Here is an 18,729-nt window from a genome sequence, read left to right on the forward strand (position 1 = left end):
ACTTTGGAGGTTGGGGCCAGAGCATAGGGCCAGTGAGGGTTAAAGCCTTGCTCAAGGGCCCAACAGTGGCAGCCTGGCAGTGCTGGGGCTTGAACCTCGGTCCTTCGATCAAAAACCTTGACAACGCTTGACAACCACTTGAAAATGTGGCTAAATGAAGCAAATTCCTGGAGCATGCATTTGGTGATCACAGGAACATGATACATGTGGACTAGCCAATAAAAGAGCTTCAGCTTTGTTTAAAATGTTCCTTCATGCAGTAAACAAGCCTAAATCCAGCTTTACAAATAAATGCTAAGTGTCAAGATGCAACACATGCTGGCATCTACAGTACCTTTCCTACATGAAAGAATAAACAGTATATGCTATTCAAAATATCCAGTAAACTCTGTGAATGGAATTTGCTTGAAGAAAATCTCTCAAATTCCAAATTCAGTGTATTAAAGCAAATATTTCTGGGAAATTGCTTTTAATTGCTATGCGTATTGACATAGGACAAGGTATCACAAGCAAGTGCTCCAGAGCAGTAATGCACATCTCTAAAAGTAACTATACAAAAAAGGGGTTATTTTTTTAAAGGATATTCTGACTGCTGTCTATTTCAACAGACCAATACATGTATTTTACTAGCAGTAACACAGAGTCTAAAACTCATCTCTAATTATAGATGAATGGTGTATTAATAAAGTGCACATGGAATCGTTTCATAAGACCAAAGTGCTGACATCTAAAATAGTGAACTGGCTTTAGGCTAACTTTTTCTAAACCACAACACCCTGAGGGAATTCTCACTCCAAGGATGATAAATTACATTATTAGAATGTTAATTATGCTTGGCACAAATAACAGAATTCCCGCCTCTAAAGCAATAAACATCGGCTTCAGTATCTAAAGAACTCCAGAATGACAAACAGTATTCACAGTAACAGTTCTTCAATGGAAAGTAATACAACATGTCATACAGATAACAGTTGTTTGTTAGAAACAGGCTTGTTGGTTCAGTACAGCTCTAATTCAGCACAAAAATATAATAATTTGCATTGTATCATTTGCAGGTCTATTATTTGCATGTTTGCAACATTCTTTTTTATCGATCAAAGCCCTCAGTGTATGTAACAAAATCTTAAACAAGAGAGAAGTGATGAAGTGAGAGACTAAGGACAAGTTTGTTCTTAATAAAGACATATGCAAGCTGTGGAAGTCGTGAAAAAATATTGTTTGGGCTACATCAACAAGATGTACACAAAGCTCCCCAACTCATGACCATTAATGTTTGAGCAAAAAAAAACAATCTTTTTAGAATTTTTAGTTCAGTTTATAACAGCAGCAACACAGACAGCAGGATGAACATGTGTTTCTATTTGCTTTTCAAACTGACTGTTAACACTTCTTAAATTATAATGGTTATTATTATTACTGTAAGAACATTAACTGTTTATGTACAATAAAACACAATCGGAAAAAACCTAAATGTTCTAGAACTGATGAGACAAATAATCTGGTGGTAATATCTGGTCATCATCATGCAATGCTTTTATATATAATCTGCCTGCACCAACATGTCTGACAGTAAATAAATATATAATAATAATAATAATAATAATAATAATAATAATATAATAATCTAATAACAATATAGAATATGTTGCTGCTCCCTGTTTGGGGTCGCCACAGTGGGTCACGTGGTCCGCAAATTAGATTTGGCGCAGGTTTTACGCTACACGGCCTTCCTGACACAGCCCTCTTTTTTTTTTAATACAGGCTTGGGACCGGCACTGAGAATTGACTCGTCATATAATAAAATATAATATAATTACCAGCATTGTTTAATGTAATATAATATAATTAGATATCATAATTATTATAATAATACTCAATATATAAACTGTTCAGCATGGTGGAGAAGGCGGATTATTTGGGCTTGATTACAGCTACAAAAAACTAAACTAGAAGTCAGTGAGGTAACAATGACCACCACTTTCAACTAGAATATTCTTGAGACAAATCTGAGGCCATCCGTTCAGCGGCTTAAGCTGGGCTAAACTGGGTCATGCAAGAGGACAGTGATCCTATCACGGTGTCACATTGGCCAAGTCAAATCCAGACCTGTTGTGGAAGGACCTTAAGGAAGCTGTGCATAAACAACTACAATCAAACATCATAGTAATATTGTAGAGTGGACCAGCATTTCTTAAGAAGCGAGAAATGAATAAACTTCTAGAGAAAATACCTAATGCAAGTTACTGTTGTAAAGGTAGTTGTATGTGGTACTGAATTATAGGCTGTACTTATTTTTCTCCACCTTATTACTTTCCTTTTGAGGAATAAAATAACAAATAACTATATACGTTACAACCCTTCACGCTCTCTGAGATCACTAAACTCAGGACTCCTGGTAGTTCCCAGAATATCAAAGCCTACTTAAGGTGGTAGGGCTTTGGAATAGCCTTCCTGATGGTGTTTGGGGCTCAGACACACTTTTTCAGTTTAATTAATTGTAGATTAAAAACCTCTCTCTTTAGTCAGGTGTACACATAATACATCCCATAACCTTGTGCTCTAGTATATCTGATCAAATGCACATTATCATCTAGTGCTTGCTGATATTTTGAACAGCAGCTATGCTCATTTCTCTCCACTAGAAATTGTACCAGCTCCAGTTGTGTTCTGTGAAGATTTTGGACCTTCATTGAGAAGCGTCCAACCATGTGAGGATCCTGAGACATCTAGAGATGTACCAGCTCCAGTTGGACTCTGCTTCATAAAGTATTTGAACATACTAGGAGGAGATGCCAACAACATGTGGTCTTTGAGGACAATAACCTCCTCATCCATACAACAATAATCAGACTGTATATTTATAATCACACGCTCCAGTGTCACCCAAATGAGGATGAGGTTCCCTTTTGAGTCTGGTTCCTCTCAAGGTTTCTTCCTTGAGGTTTCTTCATCAAGAGTTTTTCCTCAGTTGCCTTATTCATTGTGGATGAATACAAACACATTTAAATATAAGTCTAATATTAATCTTGATAACTGACTTTTGTATTATATTAAACTTTATATAATATTAATAATAATAATATAAACTTTTTGTTTTAGGTTTCTTATGTTCTGTAAAGCTGCTTTGAGACAATGTTTATTGTTAAACGCGCTATACAAATAAATTTGAACTGAAAAATTTCATTAAATACTGAAATCTGTTTTTGTTGTTGTTTTGTTTTATGCACCTGTAAATAACAACTGAAAAATGTGTCTATCTACACATTTTTTGATTGTGTTTATTATGTTTCAGTATATCATACATATAAATAATGTTGTAAAATCTAATAAACAAACATAAAAAATCTCAATGTGTATGTACGTATTACACACACACACTATATATATGTGTGTGTGTGTGTGTGTGTGTGTGTGTGTGTGTGTGTGTGTGTGAATCCTAGCACCAATCAAAATACTATTTGTACCTTATGATGACTGCAGACATACAGCCATGTACAGAGTCATGAGGAGAGCTTTTAGATCACTCTGCTGTGGTTTGACAAAAGCCCTGCATGCCCATTCACTCTCTTTATATTAACATTTTAATCCAGCATATCAAAGGTTATACACATTACACACATCACACACACACACACACACACACACACACACACATATTAGGAAAATATATGACAGGTGCCATTTATTTCTCTGCACTCTTACTCTCTCACACACAATTATCCATCACAATGTAATTCAAAAATGCCTCTTCCAACAGTGCTTTTGGCAGCGAGCTCAACTTGAAAGCAAAATGTAAGGCAACCTTATTGCAGTGTTGCTAAAGAAAATAAGGATGCTGAAAAAGGCACCCATGGGATCATTAAATGAGCTGCTGGAGGTCTTAGCAGTGCACGTTAAACGCATAGTTGCGGCACTTTTATTTAATAGGATCTATTGCTTTTGATCTTTGCACAACCAGGGTGTATACTCTGAAGAAACATGACAACTGAACTTTGGAGAGGAAAAGGGGAAAGAAAAAACAACACAATTACGTGTAAGGAGCGCATCTCAGTTTCAGTCAGAATCCAGTGCAAGTCAGTCAAGCATGGAGCTGGAAATGTAATTTACCGAAAAGATGAAAAGAGATTGTATGGGCTTCCCCTGAGTGGTGTTTTTACCTTAACCTGATATAAACCTAGCTGTGGCACAGCAGCATTTTTATACACTGCACAAAGAAAACTGTACTGTAGATGTGGTGGCTTTCATTTCCTTTCCTCAGATTTGTCTGAGGATCACCATTACTAAACCAGTGTACCATAAAAGAGAAAGAGGAACAATAACAAGGTAGTTTGGGGTCACATAATCCCCCAGTCTAATAAGGTAGAATACTGCAACATGGTACAATTATATTTGACAGAGAGAGATCACAAATCGCATGCTGATGTGGTGAAGAACAGATTTTAATGGGTTTTTTACTATGTGGAAATTTTATGTTTAAAAATTACTCTGTTTATTGTTTATTAACTTTATTTATGTGAACCTGGCAAGCCACAAAGACAAACTGAATAAAACTTAATTCACCCGCAGTATTAAATATTTCTATCTTGAAATTTGGCTAAGAATAAATTTAACACATAAATGTCATCACTGGGAGTTAGTTGTGTCCCCAGTTGTGGTGTTTTCTTGTGCTGTTCTTGATGTAATATTAAAAAAAAAAAAAAAAAAAAAAAAATTGGTTTTATAATCCAAGATGAATATGCAACACAGGTGGCCTTGGACAATCCATGTTCTCTTTATGTACTGACAAAAGAAACAAATTTTCCCCTCCAGAAAATGCTTTAATGTGTTTAATGAACAGACTCGTACGTAGCTTAGAGACCAATGGTGTTCTATGTGCACCACAGTTCAGCACACACATCCTGAGACACAACTGCAGCAAACAAAACAATTGTGAAACACTCCTATATTAAAAAAAAAATAATAATAACTTTGTTGAATTTGCAAGATGTGTACAATTTATTTTAAAGAAAACATGAGTGAAAAAGTAAAACAAGTTTATTTTATTTCTTATAGGACTCAAGACAATATGCAAGGCATAACATAATCGAACAATTAAACAAAACATAACAAAAAAGAAAATAAGGAAATAATCCCTGTTCAAATGTTTGCATACATTTATTTCTTAATATTGTGTATTATATTAGCCTTTAGCATCAATGATGGCATGCAGTCTTTAGTAATAATTGTCTTCAATTCTCTCAGGTGGTATAGCTGCCCATTCTTCTTGGCAAAATGACTCCAGTTCCTGTAAATATTTTGGTTGTTTGCACAAACTGCCCAAAAGTGACACAATCATATTGATGTCAGGCGACTGCGATGGCCACTCCACAACCTTCACCTTTTTCTGCTGTAGCCATTGGAGGGTCAACCTTGCATTGTTCTTTGGATCATTGTCATGTTGGAACATCCGAATGCATCCCATGCTGTAGAAAGCAACTGTTCTGCCAGTATTTTCTGATAATATGCTGCATGCATCTTGCCGTCAATTTTTATTTACTTTCCTGTGCCACTGGAGCTCACACAGGCCCAAAACATCCACCACCATGCTTTACAGTGGGATGGTGTACTTTTCACCTCCCCAAACATAGTGTTTATGGTTGTGACTATAAAGTTACATTTTGGTCTCATCACTATAAATGACTCCAGAAGCTGAGAGGCTTGTCTAGGTGCTGTCTGGCGAACTGAAGTCGGGACGTCTTGAAACAACACCACTACTTTTTTCCAGAGCAGCCTGTATTTCTCCCGAAGTTGTTTGTGGGTTCTTCTTTGTGTACTGAACAATAATTCTCACAGTAGTAGGTGAAATTTTTCTTGGTCTACCTAACTGTGGCTTCTTATTTTCCACCTTTTTTTATCAAAGTTTAAACAATACTTACTGGCATTTTCAACTGTTAAGATATCTCTATATCCTTTTCCTGCTTTATAAAGTTCAACTACCTTATTACACAGATCCACTGGCAGTTCTTTTGTCTTTCCCATGATGCAGTATCCAGCCAAGTTAGCGCGTCACCTCATGAGCTAAGAAACTCACTATTTATACTATTTATAGACAGACACTAATTACAATTACAATGAGTCACAGGTGTGGAAACTTTTGATCGAGGTTGTTTAGGCAATTACAGTAGGTTTTAAGAAGTAGTGACAACTATCCTTAAATAAGAGTCATATTTTCTAAATAATGGTTAATTATTTACACAATTGTATAACCACCATTTGCATAAAAAGTAAAAACAATCTTAGAACTGATAAACGTATTTGATTTTCTATTGTTAAAAACTCACAAAAATTATAAATAAATAAAAATCAATGGAGTGTTACAATATTGAAATTTTGGCCCCAATTGTTATTTATGAACATTTTAGAGCTTGATAATTAGATATACATTTTTTTTTAAAAATCCTATTCAGTTTAATAAGATGGAAGCTAGGCCTAATAGTGTATAGTGCTGATGAATAGATTGAGCTGGCCTTTGCATTTTCTTTGAAACATCCTGCTTTCAGAGCCTGTTATTGCTGTTAATAATTTTTTACATTTTCTTTTTTTTTTTTTTACTGAATAGCTTTTAATTATATCCATTTAAAAGGTTCACTATAATACTTCAGTGGCTCAGGTCAGGTGTAAGAGACACTGAGGTTACTCTCAACTACATCTTCACAGTAGAGTCTCAAATGATAAAGTTCATTCCAAAGAATTCAGATCAGATACAGCAGCAATGCAGTACTCATAATTCACTGCTTCAACGCTGCATGCTGTTGCATTTAAACAAACACAACATACAGTGTTACTTCAGTAGCCCATCCAGGCTCAGAGTGGGCTGGCAGCTTGCTGTGGTTGCTGTGGTCAGCACAAGGCTGAGAGCTGACGTGGCAAAGCACACAAGCGATCTGCTCCACCACAACAGCCCTCTCTCTTCCAGCACATCACAGAAATCCAGCACACAAAATGAAACACAAACTCACCTTCCTGACCTGGTGAACAGGTGCAATAACAATATGAAACTGTGGAAGGCAAGTAGAAATGTAGAAATGCTGACAAGCATGATTTTACCATTCTGAAGTTGGCAGAAAAATAAAAAAAAAATTTTTTCCCCTCTCTAACATGTATGTTCAGAAAGAAAAACAGCTAATGTCAAAGGCTTAAATACAACACAGGATGTCTAACCAATCAATACAAATATCAGTCAGAGATTCAAAAATGCCTCCTGCTCAATGTGATAAGTAAAGGATAAAACACAACCGGGTGTGAGCTCCATGTGAGCTGAATGTGTATGAGCCTGGGGGAAGGGAGCGGCTTCCAGGAAGCATCTTAATACTGAAGAGTTCAAAACACCTGTGCAAATCAGTCCAGGTTCCCATGATGGTTAGCTCAGCTCTCATTGTTTGGGGAGAAAACCACTGGTCTTTTAGCATATTTCTAACTGAAAACTCATTACAAGCATGTGCTGATGTTTCCTGTGAATCTACTACAAAAAAATGTGTAACAGTCAGCAGAACTGGAAATAAAATCATTTGTGATGAACTGTACTAGATGTTGTAGCTAAGTCATGTTGTTATAAAGTCACACAAACCTAATGGCTGTGAGCAAATATTAATCTACCCATTCTGACCAATCAGATTAGATATTCAACACTGCTGTCGTATCAATACGAATTTTGTTGTTTAAGTGTTGTCACCAAACAAAAACACACATCTCAATTGTAAAATAAATTGTATGTGCAAAATAGCTTTTATTATTCAAAAATAACCAATAGCACCTTTGCCCACTGATTCTACAGATTACGTTATACACTATTGTGTGCAAATACTCACACCGAGAAGTGAAAGGTATCCAAGAGTACAGTTGTTTTATTCTCTCTTTCCAATAAGTGTCTGAGGACATTACTCAGCATGGGCAGGGAGAGACTTACAGGCTGACCCACATATACTCTGTGGAGTTAAAGGTCAGGAGAGTGAACCCAGATCTTTGCTGCACAACTGTTGTGCCAGTATGCTGAAACCCCATCTGTATCTGGCAACACTGCCGCTTGACAAGCCAGTTTACATCAGTGCAACTGGCCAGGAAGATGACAGCAGCTCGATATACCCTACACGACATATCAACGGATTTCAAAACACAAACACCATCTCACATGTGATGCTTAGCTTTTTATTTTAATACTTATTACCATTTTAATCAGACTGTAATATGAATTTTTGGCCAACATTTTGTAATCAAATACTAGGCTACAGAATAGATACCTGTACATAACGAGTTTCATCATGGCATTGAAAAAGCCTCAAAATTCCAAAGATCAAGAAAATCAATACAATATCATAATCACACAACACTGCATGTGTTGGAGTTTCTGTGTACAGAGAAGAAGGGAAAGAAGTTAAAATGCAAACTGAGGAGGAGGAGAAGGAGGAGGGTATGGCTGGGAATAAAGTAGCCCTGTAATTCATCTTTATCTCTATGGACCACTGCACACATAGTTTGGTTATACATTTATGTACCATTTCACTTTTTTTCCCTCATCTCACACTGCAACCCTCAAGTGTCCTGTATGCAGAGAATCATGATTCAAAAATAATAACTGAGCATTAGAGCATTTGCCTAATGTTAGCACACACCTCCAGGATTGATTGTTTGATTCCCACCTTTTGCATTTTGTCCCCAGGCATTTCCTCCTTAGCTTCTAGTGAGGTTTCCTCCAGATAGTCCAAATACATGCTTTGCAGACAGAGAGGCATTTCTAAATTGTACAAAAGCATGGCTTTTTTTTGAATGGGATGGGTTAGCACCCCGTCCAGGGAATACCCTGCTATGTGCACCATGTTACTTTGCACAATCTACTTTATAATATACAGTACAGTACTGTTTGCACTAGGTTGCTCATATTGCACTTTATGTGGCTAGGACTTGTATAAGAGCTGCATAAAACAACACGGAGATAAGGACTTGTGTCGTTTTATGCAGCACCAGGGTCCTGGAGAAACATGGTTTCATTTCACTGTGTAATGAGTCATCTACATATGGTTGAAATGACAATAAAAGCTTCTTGACTTGACTTAAATTCCCCTGGGATTGACTTCAGGCTACCTGGGACCCTGTGTATGATAAGCTCTACAGATGATGGATGGATGGACAGATGGATGGATGCTTAAGACTATCAGAGTATTTTAAAGCAGAATTTATTCATCCTGGACGTCATTTGGTAAATTCAGTTGCTTCATTAACTGCATTGATATCATCTGAAACTATGCATGTTTAAAGATTCCAATAACAAAAAAACATCTATTATGGTTTATTATGAATAAAATAACTCATTACCTACTGAAGTGACTTAAGTGTTATTCAAATCTTAAACCACACACATGGCTAACACTTGAATGTCGGTGGTTTTCCCCACTCAGCTGTACCTGGTGCAATACGATCTAACTGAACTAGGCTCATGTAGGTGGACACTCATGGGTTAGTTGTTGTTTAATATTCTTATGATATCTTATGTTAATAGGTCACTGCTCATCTGACCAGCAGCTCTGTGAGGATCGTCTGTAATAGTTTACAAAAAAGACTGTAGGACTCACTTAGAGGTTAGTTTGAATAATACCAAACTCCAAGGACTGTTGGGCAATAGATAGAAAACTAGTTATATTTTACTTCCATTCAGACCATTATAGTTTTTGCTAGGAGGAAATGGAATAGCTACACTTGGTGCACTGCTGTGTTAAGATGTGCTGCCTGATGGAGACTGAGGAAGGAACAAACTTGTACAGAAGGTTGGGCCAAAGCCATCAGCTCAGCATCTGTTCAGCATTGTATTACAGTACAGCGAGAGAATGCACTGTTAGCAGGTGCTGCTGCTCTGGCATTTCAAGTCAGCCATCAAACAGATTGGCTGTACAGGGCAACAAACAGACCTCCACAAACATCAACAGAGTTATAGATTTCTAAAAGAGGTTCTATTTACCTTTACACAAATAAATACAATATGTATACACACAAACGCAGGCACACACCCATATACAGTCTATGATCAAAGACCCCATCATGGCAGAAGAGAAGTGCTGGGGTCTGAACTCACACATTTCAAATTGTAGTAAAGCCTTCTACTGTACATAGGACATATGAGTGGATAAAGCATTTTTTTAATTAAAGAATCTGCTAAATAAAATTCATAAATCTGCCTTTTTTTCTCCAATGGAAAATAAAGTCAACCCACTGCAAATAAGCATCTGTCAAACAGTGGTTTACTGTATGAATCAACTACATTTCTACAAATCAGTATCAAGTACATAAAACCCAGACCTAAAAGTCCTACATCCATAAGCTTAAGTAGTGAGCCATAAATATCCCTGGATTAATGGATCTCTCTGCTTCACAGCCACAATAAAGACTTAAACATTCCAAAATATTGGAACGCGAGAGTGAAAGAGGGCGGGTTGACCAAGGCATTACCAGGATTATCAACATATAATGAAAAAATACAGAGATAAAGCGTTCTATGGGGGAGTTTAGTGACGCTCTGAGGCTGTGCATGCAAGTAAATATGCTCATGCAAATGGAAAAGCAGCTCCAAAATCCACTGAATGTCATTCTTAATTTATTATCGACAGAACCTGCACTCCCCAGCTTTTACAGACACAATGACCAGTTCTGGATCACAGTTTACAGTTTTTTGGGGATTAAGATTGGCATTATCATATGCATCTAAATAAAAACCCTTAAAGCACACAGTAACCAATACGGTGTCCATCACAGCAACGTTAAGGGCTAAACCTTCTGCATGCATATTTCCATTCCCACACATCTCACCCCTCAATCTCAGCACCAGACTCACAGCTGGACGCACGTTCATGCACACGATAGCTGTATTTGACTATTTACTCGCAAAACATGTCTGATTTGAGAAATAAACACAAATAGCTTTAAATGATTTCATACATTTCCTATCGGGAGTGTACAGTACAGTTATGCTTGGGTCCTTCTTCATTACGCAGTGAAGCTGGTTTAATGGAACAGGTTTGCTTGCCACAGTGGATCGATGAGATTTATACTAATACTACTAATAATAATAGACTGGGATAGAACTGCGTGGGGCTTTACAAAAGTGTTTCTGTTGACTTAGTAGCAGGATTAGTGGCTTAAGCCTGGTGTGTGCGGCACCTGTGATCACTGCTCCATCCGTTGCCAATGCACTACATTTTTGTTTGTGTTCATAGTGAACCAGTCAACACTTTCCTCCGCTAGTGACAGCGCACTAGCGACAGATCCACAGCGTCAGGTTGTGCTGCACGTCGCTAAACCCAGAAGCACCGTTAGGTTCTCAAAACACACACACACACACACACAAAAGTATGGACTTACTTTTCTTGCATGACATGTTCCTTAATGGAGCTGAGTTGCTGCAGTCTGCAGGTAGCCAGGTGCCGCTGGTGTTGCTCTTTCAGACATGCGTTTTCCTCGCACAGCTCGTTCACTTGGTGCTCGAGTTCCTCAATGCGACCTTTCTGCTTCTCCAGCAACTCCTGCTGGGTCTCGATAATGTTGTTGAGCTCCTTCAGGTACTCGGCCGCCTTGCTGGGGTTTTCCGTCGCGTTCTCCATGTCGCCATGCGCGAGACGCCCGTCCATGGATACAGGTTTGTGGACGCCGCAGCGCGTTCACGCACAGGCTCCGTCCCAATCCGCCGCGGCGCGCTCTCCCCACTCGCCCATTGTTTACGCCGCTGCTCTCTTATCGCTTCTCCGACTGCACAAGTTGCGCTGCAGCAGCGCGCCGTCCACAGGCTTCTGCGCCACAACAACTACCCTCAGGAAAAGCGCTCATCCGCTGGAGAAACTCGTTTAACCCTTTAACGGGAGGAACCTTATCAGCCTCCGTGCTTAATATCCACAGCACCATCATTTGGATAAAGCGCGCTAATCGTTTAAACCGCTGAGTATTTGACTGGGAAACTAGTCAGAAATTACAAATGCAAGGGATTTTAATAAATCAACAAGTGGGATAAAGGCATAAAGGTCATGGGAAGTTACGTCACAAGAAGTAATGACCATCATAAGCGAAATGATTCTGAAAAAGAATACTGCAAAGTTTTATTTCATAGTATACCACAGATATAGGGGCATCAATGTGGGCACTGTTTTGTGGAGTTCATAGACAATCTCTTATTTATTTCACAGAGAAAGGTAAATATCAGGACCAAATGATGCCCAAGCACTCAAATGCTAGGAAGTCAGGCTTGACTCTCTGACTTTATTAAGCATACTATAAAATGTGTTATTGTTTTGCTTGTAGCATTGATTGATTGACAGGTTGGTTTGTATAAGTGTGTTTAAGATATAAGGTTTTTACTTCTAATAGTCCATGGTCTTGAAGTAATGCAAACTACACACATAGAGTGTAATTATTCATCTCCCCCTAGTGGTCATATGTGATGTTGAGGTTTTGGGGTTGTAAGATGAGCAAGAGGAATAAAACAAATGAATAATTTGTATGCTTAATTTAATTTCATTCTGTTTAAGCATTTTTTTTGCTTTAGCCTATGTTAGTGAAGTCGTAGTTAATTTAAGAATATTGTAATGAATTATCCTTTAGAACAGATCAGAACAAACTATACATCAACCCATTAGTCTGTATCAAGTTCAGTAAAATTATGAATATAAATGTACACCATCAAACTTGTCCTGAATGCGCTACTGTGGACTGAAGTGAAGATATAGATGGAGAACTACATCTAAAATTCACACACAGAGAAGATATGCAAACTAGAAGATTCTATAAGCAGCCTGATTTCCCCATAGAGTGAAAATACTCTGGTTTCTCCTTTCTGATGCTTGAAACCTTCACATCATTGTGCAGCTAATGAGGAAAAGGGAGCAGATAATGAGCCTAATTCACCCTTTAGTGTGTGTACTTTAACATCTTGGGATCATCTGAGCCCAGGCACACTGACAGTGATGTGGTTGAAGCGGGTCGTCAGATAGCCTTGCTATTCCTGTATTTTTAGAAGCTTTTCTATTCCCTCAATTCATCTTTCATCTATACTTTTTGACTCAAGAACCCGGAACTAGTGTTGCTTTAGGCTTTATTTTTTAATAAGAGCTTTTTTTATTCAAAGCATTCATGTACAGCATTCTATTGACACTTTCTTCACAAGACCCCAGAGTGATTATATAATCTAAATATACTCACATTGTAAAAACATCCTTAAATATAAAGGATTAAAGAGAACATCTTGAGTCATAGCTAATGTTATGAGCTGCACTTATGGAGAAGACTCTTATCTTTGAATATATCAAATTCTGTGAAGTTGAAATTTAGTTGCCCCTCCGGTCTTTTTAAAACCTTCATTCCATTCCACACCATGCTGTTTCAGATGCAGTGAATCAGTGCTGCTTACGAGGAAGCTTTTTTTTCTTTTTTCTTCAAGGTATGCTTATTCTCTTAGAAACTCGAGTGCTGATATAATAACAACTCATCTTAAAGGTTCAATTTGATCTTTTTTAACTACTCATTTACTATATTGAACTAAATATCATGCAGGATACTAATCCTGACTGAGCTGTGATGGATAAACCATCTGTCACAGAAATCATCTAAGAAATGTATATCCGCTTATGAAAATAAGATAAAAAATATATGAATAATATATATATAAAGTAAACATAGAACTGTTTCTGTGTTTGTTTCAACACACATGTAAAACAACAACTTGTCACTAGGCTTTTAGAGGGGAAGAAAGGTTCCTAAAGAGTCTAATTTGGTACATTTTTCTTACAGGAAAGTATTCTGTTTTAGGTTTAAGAACCCTATGTAATTACTTTCTGTGATAGCTGTACACAAGTTTGATGCATGTGAACCAAATGCACTGTGACCTCATCATGCAATGTTTGACATCTTGCCGCGAATCAGTGCAAAATCTGCAGTAATTTGCTTAATTTTCAGTTGATTTCTGCAAGCTCACTACATTTAATCCTTGAGGGACTGATGTATAAGGAATTATTAGAGATTCACCTCAAATGACAAACCAAATAACACGTGTATGTGTTAGATGGAATCTAGAAAAGTTTTTTTTTATTTGAGGACAAAAAAGGAATCCAGATTAACCTGAAGGTCATTTGAACTGGAAAAGCTAATGCGCCTCAGTACATGCAGCATTTTCAGTGTACTTGCATGGCATACAACCACGATTTCAGTGGCTAAGAAAAAGCAACACCATGACACGCTTTGCTAATCTGACAACAAAGCTAGTATGAAGCCTAACATGAAACACGTAATCAAATAATCTTTATCCATAGTGATTGGTACATTATTTCATTTATGTTCAGATTTGACCCCTACAAATTTACTGTAGTGTCAACTTTTTCTCATCAGAATGTTGAGACAGGCCATTCCCACAATTGACAGAAACAGTAGCTACTCACCTGCAAGAGAAAAACTATACACAACATGAGCAGCTTGCTAGTCCGAAAATAAGGTAAGTAGCTGCTGGTGTAATGATTTCTCCCTTTAACTGCTTTTCGGTGTTGTAGAGATTGTGTAAAGCTGGTCTCAGCTCCCCTGCTGTCTGACTAGTTTTAATATGAGTGAGACAGCATGCCTCCTCATCTATTCATATCTGATGTTCTGAGAGAAGTTCTTTATCTGATTTACACAGACCTATTCTAGAAAGGAGATGTGGTCAGCCTTTCTCTTTCTCTTTTTATGTCTATCTCTGTTTCTCTCTTTTCTAGGCATAGTTACAGGATGGTGAAGACAGTTGTTTGGAGTTTTTTGGGGATTGATGCGGGGGCTTGAAGACTAACATTAATTCCTTGAAAATTTCAAATCTCAAAGTGTATGACTTCCCAAATTATCTAATGGGATATGTACAATGCTATCAGTACTATACAAAGACCCCCTTTAAATGAGCCTCTTCTCACTAGTCTGTAATAACTGAGAAAGAGAACAAGCCAAGGAGAGAAAAGAGAAAATAGAACTGCATTAAGAGAAGATAATCTAATAATGAAATAATTATGGATGACTCTAGAATTATGTAGTATTATGGCACTCTGTTTAAAGCATCCATCCATCCATTTATACATCCATTTTTCTCTGCTTATCCAGGCCTGGGTAGCAAGGGCAGCATTCTAAGTAGAGATGCCCAGACATCCCTCTCCCGAGCCAGCAAATCCGCAGGGATTCCCATGTTCTCCCATGAATCTCTCTTCTAGAATCTCTCTAGAATCTGTCTTATCCCTTTTGAACATACCTAAAACACCAACCTAGCATGGCATAGTAACCAGATGCCCAAACCACATCAAATGGCTTCTTTCAATCAAAGAAGCATTCATCATGTTTTGAGATCCCCCGAATGTCCAAGCTCCTATTTCTAAAGCTGAACCTATACACCCTGCAAAGGAAGTTCATTTCCAGTCTTTGTATCTGTGACCTCATTCTTATGGACAATACCCAAAGCTTATGACCATAGGTGAGGGTTGGGACTTACAGTGACCTGTAAATTGATAGCTTCGTCTTTGGCTCAGCTGCACTGATCATCTCTCAATCTCTTGCTCAATTCTGTCCTGGCTTGTGAGCAAGAGGTACCTCATTCCCATCCTGAAGTGACCTTCCCTCCCTTTCTGTTTAAAGCATTTAATGTTCATTATTTATTTAATTTGCCAGACACCCACCACAAAAAAGCAATTGAGGGTTAAGGGCCTTACTCTGTGGCCTAGCAGTGGACACTTGGTGGATCAGGAATTCAAACTCATGACCTGCCGAGCAGTGGACCAACACCTTGACCACTAAGCTACCGCTTCCCTCATCACATCCATCCCTAGTTTTCTTGGTAGAATTTCATTTAGCTCGTTTTGTCTTGATAGCCCTTCTTATATTTAAAATATATACAACAATTGATCTGTGTTTGTTGTAGCCTAGGTGATGTATGGTTATGAATTAAAGTAATGATGATTTATTCTATCAGGAAGCTTCATTTGGCACCCAGAATATAAAACAGTTTCAAACAGTTATCCTATAGCAGGCTCCTCATATTGAATCATTATTAGTTTGGATTAGGGAGATTCTTATCGAGAAAGAAAGTAGATAATATCTTTTTATTGTTTAATGAATCTATTTATTTAAAATTACATTTTACATTCTGTAAGCTCAGGCTTGTTTTCTATTTCTGTAAAACCATGAAAAATATATTTTTGTATTCTTAATTCTTAATGAAGCTAAGAATACTTGGTAAGACCTAATGTCAATAAAAAGAAAAACATTACAGTGCGACCCATTACATTTTCCTGCCCAGAGTCCCTACTATCTCATACACATCGATTTTTATGACTGCAAGTTGCTGTTCGCTGTTCTATGTTCGCTGTTCTATGTTCAAGTCGCTGTTCTATGAAGTCACCAGTAGGTGTTTCTTTATCAGTGTTTGGTGCAATTAGCATTCCCCTTGACAACAAATCAGTTTTCTTTCTGCTAAGATGGAACATTTTGGATGGAGAGCATTTGAATATAAAATTCAGTATATATACATCATATTAAACAGGATAAAGGAGAAGCAGTGTGTCCTCTTTGCCACGGATCACGTGTACTCTACTGTCTTCAGTCCTGATGGTAGTCTCTGCAAATTGCTCCATAGGACATGCCCACATCTAGTCTGCATTGTAAATGAGTGATCTCTGGTTGCTTTACTGATGCCAGTCGCTGTATGTGTGAATGTAGCATTAGTCTCAGGAATGGCCTCTGGCTTCACCTAAGGACCAGTGCTTCCTTCTGCTTTACTTCACCTCCTGTATCCAATTTTACTGTACTGTTACTACTTGTCATTGCTTATTTGAATTGTGAAGTGTGAGCTGTTATCATTTTCTAACTCTGCTAACATTTGATCTATTACATGTCTTGGAATGTAAAGAAGGAACAAAGATTCACAGGCTGGCTTTCACATTAAATTAGAGTCAATGTTAGAGAAGCAGCTTATCTAGTATTTTTAATCACTACAGCAGTTTTTTTTTTCTACAGAGTGTCTATACCAGGCACTTCTCCATAAGCTTAAATGATACAGCAGAAAACAGTAAATCGATTTTGACGATGATCTGATTCCACTGAATGGAACGTGAAGATAAAAGTTTAACTGATTAACTGGGAATGTTTAGCTTAATTGGGAATGTGTGGTTCTTTTGGGAAAGCTCTGTTCCTGGTATAGTGATCTATTTACCAAGAAGGATTACAGTAAAAGTCATTTAAGATTGAAATCAAATCAGGATTTGATTTACACCATGTTTAATTAGCGTTCTGGTACCATCTGAAGTGGGAGGGTCAACTTGTTAGCTAGAGATTTAATAATATTTATTCAGTAGGCTGGAAACACAGGCAGGTTTTTAGTGTTGGAAACTAAAATACATTATACTAGGCTTGTTTTTGATGTCTTAATAGGATCTTAACCCTGTTTAGCAGTACACTGCCATTCTATTCTGCCTGTGAAATCAAAATGGAAATAAATTTATCAGACATTTTCAATCAGTTTTTTTTATCGCTATAAGTCTGACCTAAAATATAATTAATATTATAAATTGTTGTGTGGGAAATGTGGTTTTGTGTGTGGTTTTTCTAATAATATATTGGCCATATTGGGCTAAATAAAAACAGAAATACTTATGAAAAACTATTAATTCTTAAATCTCTGAGTGCAATTAAATACCACTTTGGACATGATAAAGAAATTCAATGCTGAACATAAAACACTTCAAAAACAGGAACAAATTCCTCTTTTCTGGCCTCTGGTACAAAGAGTTCAAGTGTTTTATTGAGATCGCATGTTATGTTGATGTACCAATAAAAGCATGATTAAATTAGCCATTTTAAGTACAGTTATTATGAGAATGGTATGTATAGATGGATAGCCGGATAGAGAGCTATCCAGACAGATTATAGCTCAGTGGGTAAGGTTCTGGGTCACTGGTCAGAAGGTCATGGGTTCTAGTATCACCAAGCTGTCAGTGTTGGGCTCTTCAGCAAAGCCTTTAACCCTTTCTGATCCTATGTTCCTTAAAAATCAGAATATGTGAAAGAAAAGAACGTCACTGTACCATACAATATACATGTGACAAATAAAGTCTTTCTATGTCTTCTGTGTAAAGCAGATTGATGGGGAAAACCCATTTGCTGCTCTTCTGTGAAGCTGACAAAGTGCTGTGTTGTAGATTCACTGCACTCAGTAAAGGAAAATCTTAGTCTATGATTCATGCTTGCTTTGATGTGCTCAAAGTGTGAAGTTTTCCAGACCTGTGAGGAAACTTAGGGAAATGGGCTGTTTTCTTTAACAAGCTCTGCCATTGGTTCTTCACTCCCTTTCCCACAAGCCATTGTCACAGCATGTGATGGCAGGGGAAGATAACAGCCTTCACAGTCAACTCCATATGGCTTGTGTTTTACGACTTTTTATCAAGAGTCACAAAGCTCCTGCTGTCTACTGCTGGGATTCGTCCTGTCCCAAAGAAAAAATCTCAAACATAACAGAAAAGCACATTTGTGCCGTATTGTAAGCTCTTCTTCTTAGAGGAGTTTTCTGATACTACACGTGCCGAGTAGTAGCATATCATCCTGTCTCCTTGCATCCCTACAGGGACTTAAGAAAATCTTTATAATCAATAACAAATTATTTCTGTCTGTCTTTTGTGTACACCACAAGTACTGATTATGTCCCGATATTAGTGCCCTTAT

At 37.5% G+C, this 18,729-nt stretch overlaps 1 protein-coding gene across 5 annotated transcripts in view; it reads right to left on the bottom strand.

Moving 5' to 3' along the window:
• The window catches only part of iqsec1b (IQ motif and Sec7 domain ArfGEF 1b), a 173,043-nt gene extending 161,199 nt beyond the window's left edge, over positions 1 to 11,844 (bottom strand). For 4 of the 5 annotated variants that reach the window (XM_060857619.1, XM_060857617.1, XM_060857618.1 and 1 more), the window contains exon 1: positions 11,386 to 11,844. In XM_060857619.1, the coding sequence (XP_060713602.1) occupies positions 11,386 to 11,651 (266 nt within the window). In that variant the 5' untranslated portion in view covers positions 11,652 to 11,844. The remainder of the gene's footprint in view (positions 1 to 11,385) is intronic. The other variant, XM_060857625.1, reaches the window with a different exon arrangement.
• Between the last annotated feature and the right edge of the window lie 6,885 nt (positions 11,845 to 18,729).

The sequence above is a fragment of the Tachysurus vachellii genome, chromosome 22 (assembly GCF_030014155.1).
Source record: "Tachysurus vachellii isolate PV-2020 chromosome 22, HZAU_Pvac_v1, whole genome shotgun sequence".
Lineage (NCBI taxonomy): Eukaryota > Metazoa > Chordata > Actinopteri > Siluriformes > Bagridae > Tachysurus > Tachysurus vachellii.